This window comes from Talpa europaea, assembly GCF_964194135.1.
Source record: "Talpa europaea genome assembly, chromosome: 3".
Lineage (NCBI taxonomy): Eukaryota > Metazoa > Chordata > Mammalia > Eulipotyphla > Talpidae > Talpa > Talpa europaea.
The window spans coordinates 72,374,411-72,394,964 of record NC_140069.1 but is presented as its reverse complement, the minus strand read 5'-3'; the positions used below and the strand labels follow the sequence as shown (position 1 = coordinate 72,394,964).

The window sequence follows — 20,554 nt, the reverse complement described above, 5'->3', positions numbered from 1 at the left end:
AACTATATATAATCAATTCTCAGTTATCTATGATAATGGGGAAAGAGATGAAACTAATCAACAAATACAGAAAACCCACAAATAAACCCCAAACTAACTCTACCCAATAGCTTCGATCTATATCTACCTAACTTCTTACCAGAACAGATGCAGGCAGCAATGTGAGCGTCACCAGGTGCCCTCCCCCTCCCTGAGCAGCACTGAGCGCTCACGTAGATGGAGGAGAGGAGGCAAACTAGATAACTGAGAACTGACCATATAGACGTACCACCCAAAGCATTCTGATGGACAGGAAGAATTTTAAACTTAAATGTTAAACTTAAACGCTTTCATTTGCAAGAGCCCCGGGTTTTCACTGTTTGCAACTGTGGAACGTATGTCCTGATCTGAGTTAGGGCTGGGGAGCGTGCTAACAGTCTGTTACCTACACTACAGTGCACCCACAAGAGTTAGACTCACTCTCCATATTCGGATTCTTGTGCCCAATGTGGGAACAACAACAACAACAAAAGTTGAGTATATGCAAAGGAAAGTTTTAAAAGCTGGAAGTGTAACCTCTTGGTCATAAGCACACCAACTCCTGTCTCCTTTGAGTAACAGAGAAACATGCCAAATTCTTTAGTTTCCCCTCTTCTTCAAAAAAGGAAAGAACATGCACAGCACACATTTACACTGGTTTACTAAAGGGGGCGGGAAGGGTGGGCTTACACTTTAAAAAAAAAAAAAAAAAGAGGGCGGTTCGAGTGTAACAATACTGATTCAAAACTGAAATGAAAGACAGTTTCTCCCTAGAACACTTTAGGGTTTTGCAGAGTCCTTTTCCATAAAAGGAATATACTTGAAACACATCCCAGTAAGGTGAGATGAGATTACTAAAATACATACAGAACTAAAAACATAAACCAGCAAAAAACCAAGTCACTTTAATCTTTTAAACTCCTAAAGTTTCACGTCTGTTGGCAGTCCTTTTTTCCTAAAGCCTATTGCATAACGGCAAGGAATTTGCTTTCTTCCGCGAGGGAGGTCAGCAAAGAACTCATGTCCCCGATGGCCATGTTGGTGGTGCTGACGGAGAGCACTGGCAACGGGAGGGACGCTCGCGGTGTGGTGAGGCGGGAGGAGCTATGGGAAAGGTTCTGAATGATACTTGGGCTCAGGGCTCCTGACATCAGGCTGGCGTGGTCCCCATCATCTATGATGGCATCAAAATCTATCTGCACCCCTTCTAGGTCGTGGCTGTCGAGGCTGTCGACTGTGCTTGTCACCTGGTTAGCACCTGGGGAAAGTAACTCCGAGTTTTCAGCACTGGTCCCCTGCAGCAGGCAGCTAGCTTCGGAAATGGAGAACGAGCCAGCTTTCAGGTCCTGCTGACTGAAGCCCATGGTTTGGTCATAGAACTGACCAGAGTAACTCTGCACATTGGAACAGAGCTGATGGGGCTGCCCTTGCATCTCCATCTTGATGCCGTTCACCCTGCAGGTCTGACTTGTGTCACTGAGCTGTCCTTGCTGGAGAGCAAGGCCACCCCTTGGAACAGCCTGGCGCCTGCTGCCCCCATAGCTGGCACACGGTTGGTAGCCCCTGATAACTGCCAAGCTTGACGGCTGGCTGCTGATGCTGGGAGGCCCTGGTAGGCCGCCTTCCGGCCCTTGACAGACGTTGATGTGTGAGGTAGCACTAACCTGCCCTAGCATCTGCTGACCTGGGCGGCCTGCCCCTTGGGGGTGCATGCTGTCGCTTTGTAGCTGATGAGCCAAATACCTCTGTCCCACTGTGTCTTGGGTCAGCACGCCATTCACTGTGCTGCCAGCAGACTCACTTGGTGCCACCAGCAGGCCAAAGTCTGGCAGGCTCCTGTTCCCTTGCATGGTGGTGCTTTTCAGCTTTGACACTTGGATCCCAGCACCACAGGTACCATCAAGTGAGCCGGGGAGCCCTGACTGCCTATTGAGGCAGTTCCCATACTGCTGGGTCTTGTAGGGCTGTTCATGGAAAGCATTTCCATTGGGGACAGTGCTGCCAGTTTGGCTCACCAAGTGTTCTGGACCACTGTAGGAGTTGCCATGCTCCCCAAGGGTCTGATACCCCCCAGCTGGGCCAGTGCCATTCCTCAAGGGATTCTGTGGGTGCACGCCCATGCTGTTGTATAAACCAAAGGCTCGAGCCTGCTGTACCGGGCCCCGCTGGCCACATTTCAGCTTGGAGGAGGACAGGTCTGCACTGCCCGAGCTGACCTCATTCCACTGAATGGGCAGGTCGCTTTTGTTGGCGTCAGTGCTGGGCTGCTCCAGGCCACGGTACTGCTGGCTGGCATGGTTATCTGGCAGCCCAGCTGGGTCAAGGTCACCATGGCCACTCCCCAACTCAGGCCCATGGGGCACTTTGCTGTCGTCAGAGATGGCACTCTGGAAGTGTTGCTCATATCCTACCAAGTTCTGGGAATTTAAATACTGCACCACATCATCGGGCAAGAAATCCTCATCATTCAGGTTCACTTCCGAGTCCATGCTCAGGGACTCCAGGGTGACGTTCTCAGTGATGCTGGGGGGGCAGGGAGAGGAGTGGAAGTGGCGGGACTGACCACCCTCGGGCCGTGTATAATTCTGAAGCACTAAGTTACGCTTTTCCAGGGATGAAGGCAAACCGGGAGGACTGAAGCTGTTAAGGCTGCTGAACCTTGGCACCCTGGGCAGGGAGAGGCTCTCTGAGACGGTCCTCACGGGGTCGCTGGCTCTTCTCACACCATTGCCAAGCCCATCATGCGGCAGCAGCGGGCGCCGGCCATAGCTGTGGGCACCCCCATCGCTACATCTCCGGGGAGGGTGCACAGGAGGCAGCGTCCCTGTGGCCTCGCGGGCGTCTCCAAGCAAGGCCATGCGGGTCTTCAGGCTCATCCTCTCCATGTTGGGCAGCGGGGTGGGTGGAGGCCCACCGGTGGCGGCCGCGTACTTGGCTTTCAGGCGGTACTGCTGGGCGGGCGTGAGGCTGAGCAGGCTGGGCAGGCCGTCGCACTGGCTGACCTCGCTGGACCGGCGCGAGGCGTCGGTGGAGATGGGGTCATAGGAGTCGGCCACACTCACGTTCTGGGGCCGCCCCTCGGCCTGGGACGCTTCGCTGGACCTGCGGCTGGAGAAGCAAGGCGAAATGCCTGAGGAGCGGCGACTGCTCAAGTAGGCTGAGCTGATGGTGCTGGTGCTGCTGTCCCTCCTGTTGAGCATGTTCAACATGGTGATGTCCACCCCAGAAAGGTCGCTTCTGTTCGGAAGAAGGGTCATCGGCCCACCCAAACTGCAGCTATTACTGGGCTGTGTGCCTGCAGACAAAGAATGGGAGACATGGATTCATTTCAGGATGACTTACAGCTTATGAATGCAAACTATAAAGGGTCAGGTAGTAACTATTATAGGCTTCCCTAGGTAGGACAATTTCTGCCACAAGACCTGCGACCATCTCTGTGATGCCGTGTCCAAATGCCACGGTGACAGTGATGGTGAAGTGGGTGGGGCTGCTGCCAATAAAACTTTATCTACAAGAGCTGGTGGCAGGCCCCATGCCTACCTGAGTGTTTGCCTGCCCTTGACTGAAACAGAACTCTAACAATTTCCTGGATCGGTTAAGTGTCTTCACAGGCACAGTGCAAGGGAAAAGGAAGAGTCCCAGGAGGTACATACACAATGCTCAAGTTACAGGTAAGTGCACAGGCCAAAGGCATTGAAAGGCGTATTACTTAGCCACTCTAAACCTCATATCCACATTCAGGAATGCTCCAGATGTTCAATGTGATCTCAGAAGCACAAACTGACTTGGGACTGACAATGGGAAAGGCTGCTTGTCTTTCTTTGAAAAGGGCAAACATCAGTCAAGATGGCTACCAACTGCCTGCTTGTTGACTGTGGGAACCAGAGGTAGGCAGTGGTCTCACATGCCTCTGCTGCTGGGAATTATTGCCGTAACTTCACCATCAGGATGTGAATCATTCATGTAGTCTTTTGCTTTTTGTTTCAGTATAATTCTATTACTACCTGCTTTTTAAATATGAACTCTCGAAAGATACTATTACTATGTGTGGATACAACATAATTTTAGGACTAGTGGTGAAATCAGCAAATATAAAACCAGGGCCCAATTTTCACACTGTTCTGGTTGCATCAAAACACAGATGATTCTGAAGGGCCATGCCATCTATCACAGGACTCACCATTTCCTATGAGAGGAGAGACGGCAGGGGCTTTAGGGGGTAGAATAGGGTTCAGTCGAGGAAGCATTCCATTCACTTGTTTGAGCCTTTCTAGTTTTACATGCTCCATCCATTTGGTCCCTGCCGGGTTTCTCCTGGCCTGCAAAGCAAGCGCCGTGGTTGCAGTGGAAATGGTTGAGTCCATGATTGGGGTTTCATCAATGGCACCGAGGTCTCCTACACCACCTCCATCAGTCAGAGGAAGCTCGAGCCCACTGTTGGAATAGTTGCTGATGGGGGACTGTTGGCTGCTGCATGAAGACTGACCACCAGGGCTTGGCTGAGATGTCTGTTGGGGTTGAAAGGAAGGGAAAGAAATGTTACCAGTAAGGAAAAAGAAAAGTGAGCCAGTAATAACAGAGCATGCAAATCAGGACTCTCAGTGGCTTGAATGAGAAGAGCTATGTTCTGGTGAATGGAGGTGGACCCTCTGGACTAGAATGACTGATGGGTCACCAGGTGGATATGCAGTAGGGGGTGATGGACAGCAGGAAGTGCTCGATGTGGTATGACTGGCATGACACCACCCATGGAGTCCTGCCCCAAAGACCACTCTGCAAACACACTTTCTCAGTTCCAGTTCCATTTCCATGACTTTATTCTTTGGGCATATTACTTAGCCACTCTAAACCTCAGTTTCCTTACCTATAAAATGGAGCCAATTTATTTATCTTAGGGATTATTATGGGAATTCCATGTGAAGCCCTGAGAACACAAAGTACAAAAATACCTGGATAATAGTAAATGATTGGCTCAGAGAACACTAGCAATTATTAGTAACCCCAGTGGCTTCCGTCTGTGGGTTGAGTTCGCTTGGCTAAACCAAACATGGGAATGTACACTGTACCTCCACTTGAACAAAATTCCCTCTGCGCTATTCAGAGCTGTTTCCTTCTTTTTACATTTTCCTGCTTTGCAGGATCTCAAGCAGGTAGTGGGTAAAGAGGTAAAACTTCAACCACTTAGCTCCTGCTATACTCAGAGTGGGAAGAAAGGCTTTAAGTCAAAGGCACTCTGAATCGGGGCAAAGATCTTACTGCTCCCCTCATGTGCCCCTAGCACTTCACTGGGAGGCAGTGTTTCCCCAATCCCAACCAAATGGACTGTGTAAGGCGACAGTGCAAACAGATGGGAACTTAATCTAACCCACTGGTTGTCAATCAGGAAAAGACTCCCTCCCAGGGATTCCGGACATGGGGTGTAGAAAGCTCACTGTCCCAATGTTAGGAAAAGCTGCAGCGTCCCAGTGCAGGGACAACAGCTGCAGTGAGCAGTGCCGACAACCGAAAGTGGTTCTTTCTAAAATCCCACTCTCCCTGGCTGATAAAGATAAGAAAAATGATATTCAGAGCAGTCCCGTGACTGCCCGAAGTCACAAAGTCCGTGGGGCAACCAGCCTAACTCCAGACTGGTGTGAAGCCCAGTGGCACTATGAAAACTGGGGTCTGACAACAGTGAAAAGGGCAAATTCCCCAGGGAGGGATCGATCATGCACTGGCTCACAAACTACTGGCATCTAGGTAGAATGCACTGCACTGTCGGGAAGGGGCTTTGGACGCTGGTCTTATCAGTGGAACCTGTGTAACTTTTTCTGGACCCACAGTATATACACCCAAGCAAATGAACACTTTCTATGTGCGTGCCGCATGATACAAAATTCCTCCTGGGCAACCAAGCAGAGCAAACTTTGGTACACAAATTTGTCATGAGCTACAAAGACTTCCTTAATTTTTTGATTCAGCAGATTCTCTGCTCCTTCCTCAGACTTTTGGAGCAGGGCTTTGAATGTCTTTTGGGATGCCTTTTACTCTTGGGTTGCCAGATCAGAGACAGAGAGAGAGAGAGAGAGAAAGAGAGGGAGAGAGGGTGTGTGTGTGTGTGTGTGTGTGTGTGTGTGTGTGTGTGTGTGTGTGTGTATGGGGGGGGGAGAAAGAGAGAGAGAGAGAGAGAGAGAGACAGAGAGAGATTCTGTATGTGACTGGCTCAGAGACTCACACTTCCACAAGCACAAAGGAAGGCCAACTGCACTTATAATTAGAAAACTGTTTCAATACAAGTCAAATTGCTAACAACAAATGTATCTATATCTTCCTCAAGTAGGTGTTGTGCCTGTCCCAAGGACACAATACAATAGTCAATGTGATAATCAAATATTTAGTCTTTGAGAACATCTGCTTGGTCGGCCCCAGTGTGTCTTATTATGAAAACCTAGACATACAGAACAATGGGTTTCACCATCTAACTTCACATTTCCACATGCTGAATGTTCAAAACACATTTCCTTCTATATTGAAAATATAGCTCAGCAATGTTCACTACCAAAGATAGCACACAGCACAAGAACTAAAGAAAAGATGAATAAAAGTTAAATGTTAAAATGAAAACAAAATAAAAGGAGCAGAGAAACCAAAATTCCCTCACCTTATTACCCACTGTCCTTAGGAAGTGAGAACAAGACATTTAGGAGCATTATACAGAAGAGATGTTGGATTAATAAGAAAAAAGAAGAAAGAATTTAATTTATAGCATGATGATCAAATCAAAGACAAATTTTTACAGAAAGAATACTAGAAATGTAATCTCATATGCATTAGCAAATGTCTGTGAAGATACCAACCTATATTTATGTGCATACATATACCTCATGATCTACTGAGGACTGATTGATTCACCAAACTTACTGAGCCTCAGTTTCCTCACTTATAATGTATGGGACCTAGTCCCAATCTGTATGATCTCTTCCAGTCCTATGTTTCCACAATTTCATTATCTTATAAAATAATTCACGTTAGGACACCTCCAATGTCACTGAGCCAACAAATCACTATGCGTTCTTATTTTCTATCAATTTTCTATTTAAATAATGGGTAGTGGAGAGGAAATGACAAGTTTTCTTGTGTTAGGGATATACATGAGGAGATAAGGTTCTTAGGATGTTGTCCTATGAACATAAATCATTGTCTATCAAGACATACTCTCGGTGTCCACAAATTCACTTTCCTGTTTTCATTCATTACAAACTGCTGAATGTTCTGGACATATTTATACAGGGAGACCTCATTTTAGGAAATAGATATGGGCTCCTCCAAAAAAGTATATAAAGCGCAGTTTATGAACTGGTTAATTTTAAAAGGTAGTGATCAGTACTAACACATATATAAAATTTTTACTAAGGTGTTTTTTAAAGGCAAAGTACAGTCACCCACTAAAAAACAATGATAGCTTATTTGCATTATTTTTGGTTAGACTCAATGTGAAGACTTCAAAGTTCAAAGACAAACACAGGAAGTCATTAATTTGTAGCTTCCCACCCCTTCAATGCTGGAATTTTATGTGCATTATTTTCCGCATTCCATACTGCTGGATAGTCATGGAATTCACTCAGGAATTTACAGGATGTACATCCAGTTGCTGGACTTGGCTAATGTTAAGTGCTTCCTTAAACTCAGTATAAAACTCCCTGGGGCTTCCCTGGTGGTGCAAGGGTTAGTTAAGACTCAGCACTATGAAGCAATAGGCAGCCACTGCAGCACAAGGTTTGTCCCCTAGCCAGCCAGGGAGCTACCCACATGGCACAGCAGACCCCCCGTCTCGCCCACTGCTCCCCTTAACACTGAATTTCAGTCAGTCTGCCTGTTCTGTTCCCCACTCTGTCTCTGGTGAATCCTCTTACCCACCACAACCCTGGCCTGTACCCCGGCTCTTGTATGCATAAATAAGAAAAATCTTAAAAAAATAAAACTGTCTGCCTGATTATATCCATGCATGGAAGCATGTGACTTCTACCTGGTACATTTTCTCCGGAGTCTGAAGAATGATAGACTAGAACCCAACACATCCTGCAGAGCTGACTCTATTATCCTACGGCCAATACAAATTTACTGAAGCTCCCGACAGCTACTCTTTCATTTCTCTTGTTCTTTGGAAATTTTTAGATGTTTTGTAATAGCACATAAAAAAAGCAAGATCACCACATGAAGTTTGAACAGAAGCATAATCCACACACCCTTTGTCACCAAACCAAAAAGATTTTCACCTATGACATCTTTCAAATTTCCCCCTTGTGCTCCCCGTCTGTGGGTCAGGCACCACTGAAGAAACAATCTCCAATCTGTCAAGCCAATCACTAGGCTGGCACTGATGTTATCTTTTCTAAAAAATCAGGCATGCATGTCATTCCCCATCACTAGCAATACATAACGCCTTTTATCCTCACCCCCCACCCCTTTACCGCTGTGTGTCCCTTTAAACCCCATGGCTCCTGTGTGCCTATGCCAGGACCTGCTCCTTCCCCTTCTGAACCCTGAATGTGGAGGTAACCCCCTCCCCCACCAGCTCAGCATCCTCCCAGTGAGTTGATTAGTTCCTCTTTTGAATGCATTTTGAATCCATCACATTGAGATGTAAGTACTTGCTTATTGGTGGTCTGCCTATCCCACTGAACTATAAATCCCTAAATAATAGACTGGGCTTAGTTGTCTTGGGGTCATCAGGGCAAAGATGATAGAAAACATGTTTACAGAAAGACTAATCAAATTATTTTCTACAAATCAGGGCCACTGAAAATGCAGTCATGTCTTTCTACCTCCCACAAAGAGGGATGGCTGCAGATCAATTTTTATTTTATTTTATTTTTTTAAGATTTATTTATTTATTTATTTATTTATTCATACAAGCACTGGGTACAGTCAGAAGCACAGGAGGGTGAGAGAATTCACCAGAGTCAGAGCAGGATGCAGAACAGGCAGAAGGACCGAAGTACACTGCTGAGGGGAGCAGCGGGCGGCAGGAGAGGTCTGCGCGCCATGTGGGACCCTCCTCTGGTGGCCAGGGAGCAGCCGGGGATCGAACCAGCACTGCAGAGGCTGCGGGCAGCTTCGCAACCCCGCGCTCAACCGCTGCGCCACCGGGGAAGCCCAAGCAGATCAATTTTTAAAAGACAGGAAACCCTGAAGCTCTTTTGAACAGGATTATTCTACGTAGTACAGTGATCAGCGAGCTTATGACCTCCTTAACCAGGTGGCAGTGAGGACCGGGGCAGTCTACTGCCTCTAATGCCCTACGGAGCTCTCCTAACTAACCTGCAATGGCTCTGGGTAGATCAGAAGGAAAGTGAATGACATACCATGGGCTTCTCTGCCTTGACCGTTTTCACCTGAAGGCATTCCTCACGCTTTGAGGTAGTCTTGCTGAGATCCTTCTGCTCACCAAGGGCTCCCTGAGTCTGCCGGCCAGGCGACCTGGACTGTGAATGGCTGCCAGAATCCCGAGGTGGTGGGGGCCGAGGATGTATGTCCCCACGCTGCTTCTTGGTGACGTGAGCCTCTGGACCATGCACTGTCTTTACATGTTTTCGGAGGGAGCTTGGGTCTGTGTAGCGTTTGGTGCAGCCTGGGATCTTGCACACGTATGGTTTCTGTCAAATGCCACGAGAGGGAAACAGATTGTGATGAAATTGATTATGTCCCAGTTCAACAGTACTTTGTGATTGCTCATTATAGTCTTACTCTTTCAAAGTACTTTCAGAAAATTTGCGGTGTTTAAATATATCTAGATACAGATTTAACAAAGGCCATTTAAACCTTGCACAGGTTCCTTAAAATCTAGCTTTCATAGATGATTATTTTGGATCTTGGAAGAGCCAAGAACATGTAAATTGCCTTTATGTTCTTGGAAACATTTACTCCGGGAGTGGGAAGATGAACGATGATTGCACTGTAGGTACTCAATAAATATTTGACAATTAAAATGACAGTGAAGAAAAAGGTGATAATGATGACATAAGAAGGTTGAAAAGATACCCATCAGCTAATTAGAAGTCTACTTATACCTTTCACAAGAGCGTATGTGAAGAAATTTCTTATGGCTCTCCTAGTTCTCAATCTAATATCACATTACGCCTTTGAAAATGAAATTTTCAAATAATTTTTTTTTTAACTTGCCAACAGGCTCTGGGTTAGATCCACTAGAGTGTGTTCATTTGCATAGCATTATGACTATGATGTCCAGGGCCCAAGGTGCTTAGAGCCTTCCTGATCTTCATTTTATTTATTTATTTATTTATTTATTCATTCATTCATTCATTCATTCATTCATTCATTCATTCATTTATAAGAGGCATTTATTTATTTGTTTGTTTGTTTCTTTGTTTTGTTTATTTATACATGTACTGGGTATAATCAGAAGTGCGGGAGGGTGAGAGAATTCACCAGAGCTAGAGTGGGGAGCAGAGCAGGCAGAAGGACCGAAGTACATTGCTGAAGGGAGCAGCGGGCGGCAGGCGAGGTCTGCGGGCCATGTGGGACCCTCCTCCGGTGGCCGGGGAGCAGCCGGGGATCGAACCGGCGCCGCAGAGGCCGAGGGCAGCTTTGCAACCCAACGCTCAACTGCTGCGCCACCGGGGAGGCCCACCTTCCTAATCTTCAAAGTCATCAAGCCCTGTTAGACTGTTCATGACTTGGAAACTAGAAGGGACTGGGGGTGGTGTGCTGCACAGGTCTTCTGAGCTGGGCTCTACTCCCAGATGCTATCAATTATTTCATATGCTAGTTTCATGTTCTATGTGGACTGGTGATCAACCCTATAGAGACAGTATATGGGCACTTACAGTTATATGGACACTAAATATTTACTCATATCACAGAATTGCTGTTATTTACTCATGACCAACATCAGAATTGTGAATTTGTTTATATGGCTTCAAGTGTAATATAGTCATGGATGCTTTTATGAGTATATACTTACATAATCTATATACCAGAAGATGAGCTGGTAGGTAAGCAATAGTCATAAAAGCTATGATTAACATAATACTTCCATTATGTCACAAGATATGTCCTGTCTTATAGACTACATGTGTCTCAAAGATGTTTTTGCACTAAAAGCCCAAAAAAAGAATGCTACCTAAAATTAATACATGTTTTAATGTATTGAAGGAGAGATTTTGAAATTATCCTGAGAGACTTCATCTCCAAATTTGAGATTCTTCTGGGAGGAATTGATTCCCCATTAACTATGAATTACTACTATTCAGAAGCTCCTGTGATTTGCAGGTATATATGTATATATATATGGTGAAATGAGCACATCGAATTCTATTCTGTGCATTAGGGCCAGAAGAATGGCTTTGCTGATTAGTGCTATTACTTTGGAGTGTTCTGACATCAGGCTTATGCTTGTTCACTGCTCTGCTCAGACAGGCTGTTCCATCAGCACACAGCCTGAGATATAGGGGGGGAGGTATGCAAGGGTAGGAAGCAGAGGGAGCACAAAGTCAAGCCAGTAAGTGTGCATATGCACATTGTGGGCCTGGATAATTCTACAACAGTTCATCAGAGCCCACATTTCCAAAGACAGCAGCACAGCCACACGCCCTCATGTATGAACATGTACAGTTAGTCCCCACTTCACACGGATGACAGGCTCTGGCAACTTTAAGTGAAACAACACCTATAATGAAAGCAGGTGTTCAAATGACAAAGTCTGGCTCAGCAACATTATAAGGAAACAGAGCACAATTAATGGCAGTATTTTAGGAGTTGTTTTATATTATCCACCTACAAAATCCCTTAAGAACAGAGGTTCTACAACAAAACTTAGTCACCCAATTATATAACTGGGCCTCCAAATTCTGTTGTGATCAACACGAAAATGACATATGATTGTAGATGAAGCTATATGCTGTCAGACTTGCTGAATTATCCACATTTTCTAGATATCCGACTATGAACCTGGTCATTACAGTTTGGTGATTCTCACTGATCTGAAAGGTACTTGGTGAAAACAACTGATAGTTTTTCTGCTTGACTTTGCAGTATTTATTCAGATGAAATTTTCAAATTATCCAGATCAATAGTTAGTGATACCTACTATATGCTAGACTCTGTGAACTCAATATTTTAAACAATGGAGTTTAATCTCAAGGATTATAAAATGTACTAGGAAAAAAACAAGACAGCATGTGATCATCTACAATACGAAGCTAAAGCAAGTGTTTCAGCTGGATGACCAAGGCGGGCAGCTGTTATTAAGTTTCTTGTCTAATGCCCAGATCCCAGATCAAAGGTCAGGGCAAGAGTTAAATAAGATGAAGCACATGAGGTGCTTACTATGATATGTTGCACATAGTAAGTTCTTAATAAACACAACTTTGATTAGAAGGCCCCTGTATAGTTGGGTTTAGAAAGAAGGATAAGATTCTGAGAGATAAAAATGAGGGCAAGAAGAATGCCTAAAAAGAAGTGTCCTGAGCAAAGGTCCTGTGGTGAGACCACTTCATGCACGTGGACATGACCTTCAAGCACAGGCTGTCTGGAATGTTCCTTTCAGGGTGATGACAGTGAGAGGTCAACACTAGAAGAGCAGGCTTGGATCAGGTGACAGACAGAACAAGCCTAAGGAGTATAACTTTTCCTATAGGAAAGGGGGAGTTGTTGGAATTTTCTGGAAAAGGAGATACAACCCAAACGGAGTTTATGAAAACTTGCTTAGTATGGCATTGGGAGGAACAGGAACTGTGTAGTCTGGAATAGGGAGTTCCATCAGAGGCCACCGCTATGGCTCAGGGCAATCTTGAGGGTGAGGGAGGAATACCAGATTGGTTTCTCCCAGGGAAAATTACTCTCTGTTTTATTCCATTATATTCTTTTCTGCACCTAGAATAGCAAAATGCTTGGCACATAACTAGCTATCAACATTTGTTTGGTGAATGAATAAAGGTGTAAATAAGCAAGAAAACATCTGGATTCATGTAGGATAGTCTAATTAAAAAAATCTGGATTTCCTGAACAAAGATATAATTTCAGTATATCTGAAACTGCCTATCATTCATATGCAAAGCCAAGGCCTTATATATATATATAATGAAAAATTATTTACATGTTTATGAACAAAATCTTATTTAGTGTTGAGGATGGATCTTAATAATTTAAATAAAATGCTCAGTGTTGGGGAAAAGTCACTTCTATTTCCCTCTCCCTGATGCCTCTGGCAATCACTAATCTATTTTTCTGTGTCTATGAATTTCTCTATTCTAATTCCCGAAGATATTGTACAAAACACGAAGAGCAGACACTGCAAGTACTGCACACAGTAAAAGCACTTGTTACATAAAAAAAAAAAAATCTTTCATAAAATATTTTTAAGCAGTTGTTCAATATTAAGAGATTCCAAATGACTGGAAATTTCCTAATTCTACCATGACCCTTTCAAAAAGACTATATACGAACATGCGTGTATGAGATTTTATGTGAGCATGTTTTTCCGAGAGTGGGCTAATCCCATTAGAGATAGTTTTGCTCTATCAGTTCAGCTGAAAGGAAACTCAGGGCAGACTCACCACTAGAGCCAAACAGCCAGGGAACTGAATGGACTACTTTGTTTTTCCCAGATTTTCTCTCCCTAATTCTCTAACTGGAAGATCAGAAATGGGCTTAACCGGCATTTTGTAAAGTCAGATGACAGCCACACCAAGGTCAGAATGCTGTTTCTCAGATACACTGCAAGCACACTAATAGCATGTTTGTGGGACAGAACTAAGGCTCATGTTAACAAATTCTGGCTAGCTCCTATTTCTGTCCAAAATGTGGGGATCTCTTCTGTTAATCTCTTAATTCATTCAAGAGTAGGCTTTCCAGAGGAGTCTGAATTTGAGCTAGACCTTCAAGGAAAAGATGGAGGTCTCCCAGCAGACATGCATTAAAATGCAAGCAAAATGTGTTTGAATATAAAGAAACAAAGTAGGGACAAAACCAAACCAAGTCAAACCCTTATTTTCTGAATGTAGAACTTAGGTTGCAGGTGGGGACAACAGGTGGAGGGGGTTCAAGAGAAGGTCTTGGAGGATTATTGGTACTTTGGTGCAGGGTGTGTTGTGGTATCATACATTTGAAGAAGTGTGAACCTGTACTCCTAGACAAAATACATTGTTGTAAACTAATCTTAGTTAAATAAAAAAAGGTTTCTCAGTAAAATAAAATACTATTTAAATAAAAAAAGGTTTCTCAGTAAAATAAAATACTATTGATTTTTAAAAAATATTTCCTTGTGCACATTAAAAATGATTTAGAGGGCCTCCCCGGTGGCGCAGCGGTTGAGCGCTGGGTTGCGAAACTGCGCACGGCCTCTGCGGCGCCGGTTCGATCCCCGGCTGCTCCCCGGCCACCGGAGGAGGGTCCCACATGGCGCGCAGACCTCTCCTGCCGCCCGCTGCTCCCCTCAGCAGTGTACTTCGGTCCTTCTGCCTGCTCTGCTCCCCGCTCTGGCTCTGGTGAATTCTCTCACCCTCCCGCGCTTCTGACTGTACCCGGTGCATGTATAAACAAAACAAACAAACCAGCAAACAAATAAATAAAGCATGCCTCTATTAAAAAAAAAAAAAAAAGAAAATTAAAAAAAAAAAATGATTTAGAAATAATTTTCATTGTTGTATTTCTCTAGAGTTTGGGGGGATATAACTACTTTAAAATAACCACAACACAAAAGAAGTCACCAACTACCATGAAAGCTTCCTTCAGCATATTATTTTAAGTAATTGACTAGAAACCACTCTGCGTTCCAAGAACAGTTTCTGAGATCCTTTGCAATTTAGAGTGTCTGGAAATCATAGCTAGCCCAGACTGGTTGTTCTGTCAATGCTTTTCGATATGATGCATTATATAATGCATTTGAAGATAACACCTGGAAAAAGAAAATAAAAGTATGTCTTAGCGGTGAGTTGTCCGCAGCTGTCAACACAACACTTCTGACTTGAGCCAGGGCGCTTACAGGGTCATGGTTAGCATGAATCCACGCAATCCCAGGCAGAGCTGATGGGTGGAACTCTGGCATAAATGCTCCTACTGTTTGACCAGTAGGTGGCAGTTCTGAACAATGTGAAACTTACTGGCCAGGAGATTTAAGAAGTTGCTTCTTCATGTGCATTACCTTCCCCACAGGGTCAAGTTTTCAGCCCTGCCTCTGAGGTACACACTTCACCTGTCAGTGACAGCACCTGCTCCTTCTGGGAGTGGTCCCAGGAAATGCAAGAACCTGGCCACTGCTCCATGCACATGCCCCACCGGGGACTGTGTGTCAACCCGTGAGCTCTGGGCCTTACAGCGTCTGTACTGGAGGAGGCTCACCTCATTGGAATGTGTTCTGTTTTGGTGCTTGGCGCGGTCTGAGGCGTTGGAGAAAGCCTTGTTGCACCCTTCATGCTCACAGACGTACGGTTTCTCTCCAGTGTGAGATCTCAAGTGCGTTTTCAAGTTTTCTAGTCTCGAGTAGGCCTTTGTGCAACCTTCAAACTGAGGACAGCAGGTAAATCTGGATTACTTCACACAATGACAGCTTTTGCCTAACACTCCCTCCAAGTTGATGAAAGACTGATGTTTTGAGGGTCAGTAGCTTTTCAAAACCAAGGAACAAAAGTCCACTAAACTCTGCATTTACTGGGATTCAGATGGGGCTCAGTGCTGTTCCCGAGAAAGCACTTTTAGTGCTAGTAAAAGTCCTTGAGTGTTTTTTTTTTTTAAATAGACCACTCAATGTGGACAATGGATTTCATTATCTGCTCATTGATCTCCTCAAATTCCCACTGATTTCAGATTCAGCACAAAGTTCATTAATATGGCTTTGTGTCCATACAAAGGCATGGAATTTGATCATGTTTGTAAAAGGCCTTTAATATGTAAAGTACCAGGGTTGAGCAGTGCTCAGGGTGCCTGGTGGACACCTTAGTGAGAGAAGGCTTAGCTTTGAAGGAATCCCAGCCCCACATGTCCACTGGGACAGACTAGGAGAACACAGAAAAACTCGAAAAGCCTAAAACTGCAAAGTCCTATCTTTTGAAAACAAGCTTTTCAAGTCAAAATTGGGCCCCCCTCTGGACTCCGAGTCCTCTGGCAAGACAGCAGTTATGCTGGGAAGGCACAGTGGCCTTGTGCTCCTTCCTGGTGCCAGCCAGCTGGCCCCAACTGCGGCCTGCCCACTTGCCACTCTGCAGAACTGCCACTGCTAGCCATGCAGGGCTCTTTATATTTAAACTGCAATTATTTTAAATTAAATTAATTTAAAAAATCAGTTCCTTGAATGCTCTATCTACATCTCAAACATATCCAACAGGCACATGTGACTGTGGCTACCTGGTAGACAGTGCAGGTCTAGAATTCTGCCATCACCCGCCAGGGCGTGGTTGTCATGTTCCTTCTCCAAAGGTCTGTGGCCCTTCTGCAGGCAGCTTTCCCTCCACTTCAGAAATGCCACTGGACACCCCCCTAGGCATCAAGTAGACAGCTCTCCACCGCCCAGTCACACCTCCCCTGACTGGAGGCCCAAGGCAATCCTGCTGTCCCCTCTGCTCAAGGCCGCTGTGGGCCCTGCCCGCTGCGTACTCACAGTGCATTTATGAGGCTTCTCTCCCGTGTGTCTCCGCATGTGCACCACCAGCATGTACTGGGCTTTGAAGGGCTTCTGCTCCCTTGAGCAATCCAGCCACCGGCACACGAATTCCTTCTTCTCTCCATGAATATGGTCGTTATTTATATGCTGAGGTTTGGAAAAAGAAAGCGAAATAAAATGCAAATGCATTGCTCAATTTTTTGTGAGCATTTTTATTATTTTTTAATTTTTACATCATTTTTCATTTTTGCACAATGTATGCATTTTCATCTTGGTTATAGTTCCCATACAATTCCCACCCCCCTTGTTTTGATCCTACTCATTCCCCCCCGCCCCGTAGTGTGTCTCTGGTTTATAGTTGCTTGTTGATTTTGATTTTTACTTTATCATAATTAGTCTTTTCCCTGGTCCCTTATTTAGGTTTTCTAAATTCCTGCTATGAGTGAGACCATCTGGTATTTTTCTTTTTCTTTCTGGCTTATTTTGCTGAGCATGATCCCTTCCAGCTCCATCCATGTTGCTGCAAATTGCATGAGTTTATCTTTTTTGATTGCTGGATCAAGAAGATGTGGTATACAAAGAAATGGAAAGACATCCCTTGCTCATGGATTGCAAGAATTAACATTATCAAAATGGCCATCCTACCAAAAGCAATTTACAGATTCAATGCTCTTCCAATGTTTATAGCAGCACTATTTACAATAGCTAAGCTATGGACACAAACCAAATGCCCAAAAATAGATGACTGGATGAAGAAGATGTGGTACATATACACAATGGAATATTACTCAGCAATCAAAAAAGATAAACACATGCAGTTTGCAGCAACATGGATGGAGCTAGAAGGGATCATGCTCAGCGAAATATGTCAGAAAGAAAAAGAAAAATACCGGATGGTCTCACTCACAGCAGGAATTTAGAAAACCTAAGTTAGAGACCAGGAAAAAGACTAATCAATACAAAGTAAAAATCAAAACCAACAAGCAACTAAAAACCACAGACACACTACGGGTGCAGGGGGGAGGAGAGATGGGGGAGGAAGGACTAGGGTCAAAATAAGGGGGGAGGTGCAATTGTATGGGGAATATAACCAAAATGAAAATGCATACATTGTGCAAAAATGAAAAATGATGTAAGAATTATATAAAATATTAATTAAAAAAGATGTGGTACATATATACAATGGAATATTACTCTGCATTGCTCATTTCTGAAGGTAACAAAAGGGAATGAAAAAAAATGCCTCAACTTAAGCTTTTAAGACCACATGATAGCTTTATTACAATATAATATAAAGCACTTTGTTCAAGTTAATCTGTCTCTTAAGCACACTTGCCCTTACTATGTTTATGTATTTCCTAATCTGCGGAAGTGACAATCTTTGGTGGAAGCCTGGCACCCCAGAGAAAGGACTGTACAGGGCCTCTGAAAAGTGAAGTTATGAAATGGGGGGAGCCACAAATTTCCTTTTTGAGCCTCCATTGTGCTTCATCTGCCCAGTGAAGGTTCACACTCCCCTGGCCCCCCTGCAGTGCTCTATGTCTCTATGTGGACTCTAGCCTTGGCTCAGACTGCAGAAAGAGAACGCACACGTGCACACACACAATTGTGGACTAAGGAGCAATAACCAAAGCACTCTTTGAAACTACTCTATAGTTCTGATTAGTGATACTAATTCTTGAATAAGAATCAGAGAGAAATGAGCTATATATTGAAGCTGAAGACCATCTCATAGTGATACCAGCAGTCTGTAGTAGTTTCTTAGTCTTAGCTATCTTCATGTGTGGGATATAGTAATGAATTAACTCATTTCTAAGTTTCTCTCTAGCGCCATAATTTTATTAATTTGGTTTTAAAAATGAAGATGAATTTTCTGAAATTCTTCAACTCAGAGAATCCCTTTTCACATAGTTTCTTGGATTCACAAATCAAGTATACTATAATGGGGAGGCATGAGAAACCCACAATAGCACCAGAGGAAAATGTAGTTCTTAATTTGCATCAAATTTAAGTCAATTTCAATAAGCTGAATCCTGTTACAGATTTATGAGGAAATTTGTGTTCTAGTTTGATCCTGTTAGTTTTATTCTCTGGTCACCCTGCATTTCACTTCCCTTAATGTAAGGCTGTTCAGAGTACTTTCTCAAACATACATATAAATACACCACTAAGGGCCTCCCCTGGTGGCACAGATGGTTGAGCGCAGCGCTGTGGATCTGTCTGCAGCCTCTGCAGCGCAGGTTCAATCCCCACCGGCCAGTGAGAATCCCACATGGCACAGCTGGCCTGTACCCCGGTTCTTGTATGCATGAATAAATAAATCTTTTTAAAAAAATACACCATGGTTCTTGTATAAATAAAAAAAAATTAAAAAAAAAACACACCACTAAAAACTCTGGGAAATGAAAAGAAGCTGCTCTTTGGTTCAATGTGCGGCACATAGTGATAGAACCTGCAGTCCTCTCCTGCCTGGGCCTGGCTCCTAAGTGAGAAAGGTCTGCAGATGTGCAGCCAGATGTGCAGATCTGGCCGGCCAGATCTCATGGTCTGCTTTTCTCACTTTGTCCACTAGGGGGCCAGCAACGCTAGGGGAAAATGAAATTTGCTCTTTCTGTAGATTAAAAGTCGATGAGAGCAGAGCAAAGCAATTACTATTCACTGTCCTATCCTTGAGCAGTTCTCAAAGGGCAGGCTAAACAGAAGACAGCCCAATGCTAGGCCACAGATCATAGGAATCCTTTCAGAAGTCAGAACACAAGGAAATCAGAGTATCACTCAGGTTCACGTAGACACCGACCCCATGGCAAACAGACATGGATATCCTATAAAAAGCCAACTGTATTATTAGTGTTCTTTAAAAGTTATGCTGGTGCACAGAAGTATACAGGGAGAACACATAGGCTGCACAGGGGACAGCGTGAAATCTTTAACCTAAAATCCACACAACACGGTGGAGTTCTAGGAATTCTTTTGAGGGAGAAAAAGGAAATGATCACACAAAACTACTCATCAAAAATTCATCTTGCTTCAGCACTGGTAGTTTTTTAAGTTAAAAACTTGGAAGTTTTCCTAGTTATTGGAAATAAAGCTTGAGTCCTGGGATTAATGTACATGAAAGAAAAAGAAGGGAGGGAAAGATAAAACTGGAAAACTGAATTAGAATTTGAGCTGAGCCTCCTCCCTGAATCTGGGATCTACAGCTTTTCTTTTCCTTTCATTTTCAGCAATTGAAAAGTCCTCCTGGGGTGTGGCAGGCCTTTGGTGAATATTTTTTAAAATTAATTATGATTACATGAAGATTTTAACATAAGATATTTATTACTTTAAAATATACTACCAGGAGCTAAAAAAGGATTGGAAAGTTATCCCTATAGGAGCCCTGTCTTTTTGGGTGGAGTCAAGGAATACACAGTGACTATGGCAGTCATTCATCTTGCATATTCACAGGATGTAGCGGGTGCTGCTCCACCCGGGGAATCATGCTGGAAAATCAGACATGATTCCTGCTCTAAGGAAATTACAGTCCATTGGAGAGAAATGGATAATGACTTAAATTACCATACAGTTATAGTGGTGATCAGTGCTATGAAGGGAAAGAGGGTTTTACAAAAACAATTAACAGGGAGTTCCAAATCAGGGTCAGCTTCTCCAATGAAGCGGGATTTAAAATAGACCTGGAGAGTGACTGGACATGGGCCAGACAGATGTGCAGGTAAGGGTGAAAGTGGGGAGAAAGGGAAGGCTTTGCAGGAAATGAGATAGAAACACATAGAAAAGGGCCAGAACTTGGTGTCTTTGAAGAACAGGTTGAGGAACACACATGGTGGGGATGATGGGCCAGCAGACACGGGAGGCTCGGAGCACTGCTATGGCTGGACGTAGTTAAGGTATGAATTCCCATGGCCAGGATAGACCACTGAGGTAGCTGAGTTTGGTCCT

The 20,554-nt window shown here is 44.1% G+C and overlaps 1 protein-coding gene across 1 annotated transcript in view; it reads right to left on the bottom strand.

The window, feature by feature from the left end:
• Positions 1-980: 980 nt before the first annotated feature.
• GLI3 (GLI family zinc finger 3) overlaps positions 981-20,554 on the bottom strand; it is a gene marked incomplete at both ends in the record, with an annotated part of 271,835 nt that continues 252,261 nt past the window's right edge. Inside the window, 5 exons of the mRNA XM_084230035.1 lie at positions 981-3,313; positions 4,199-4,526; positions 9,363-9,653; positions 15,358-15,522; positions 16,613-16,762. Of these exons, the coding sequence (XP_084086161.1) occupies positions 981-3,313; positions 4,199-4,526; positions 9,363-9,653; positions 15,358-15,522; positions 16,613-16,762 (3,267 nt within the window). The remainder of the gene's footprint in view (positions 3,314-4,198; positions 4,527-9,362; positions 9,654-15,357; positions 15,523-16,612; positions 16,763-20,554) is intronic.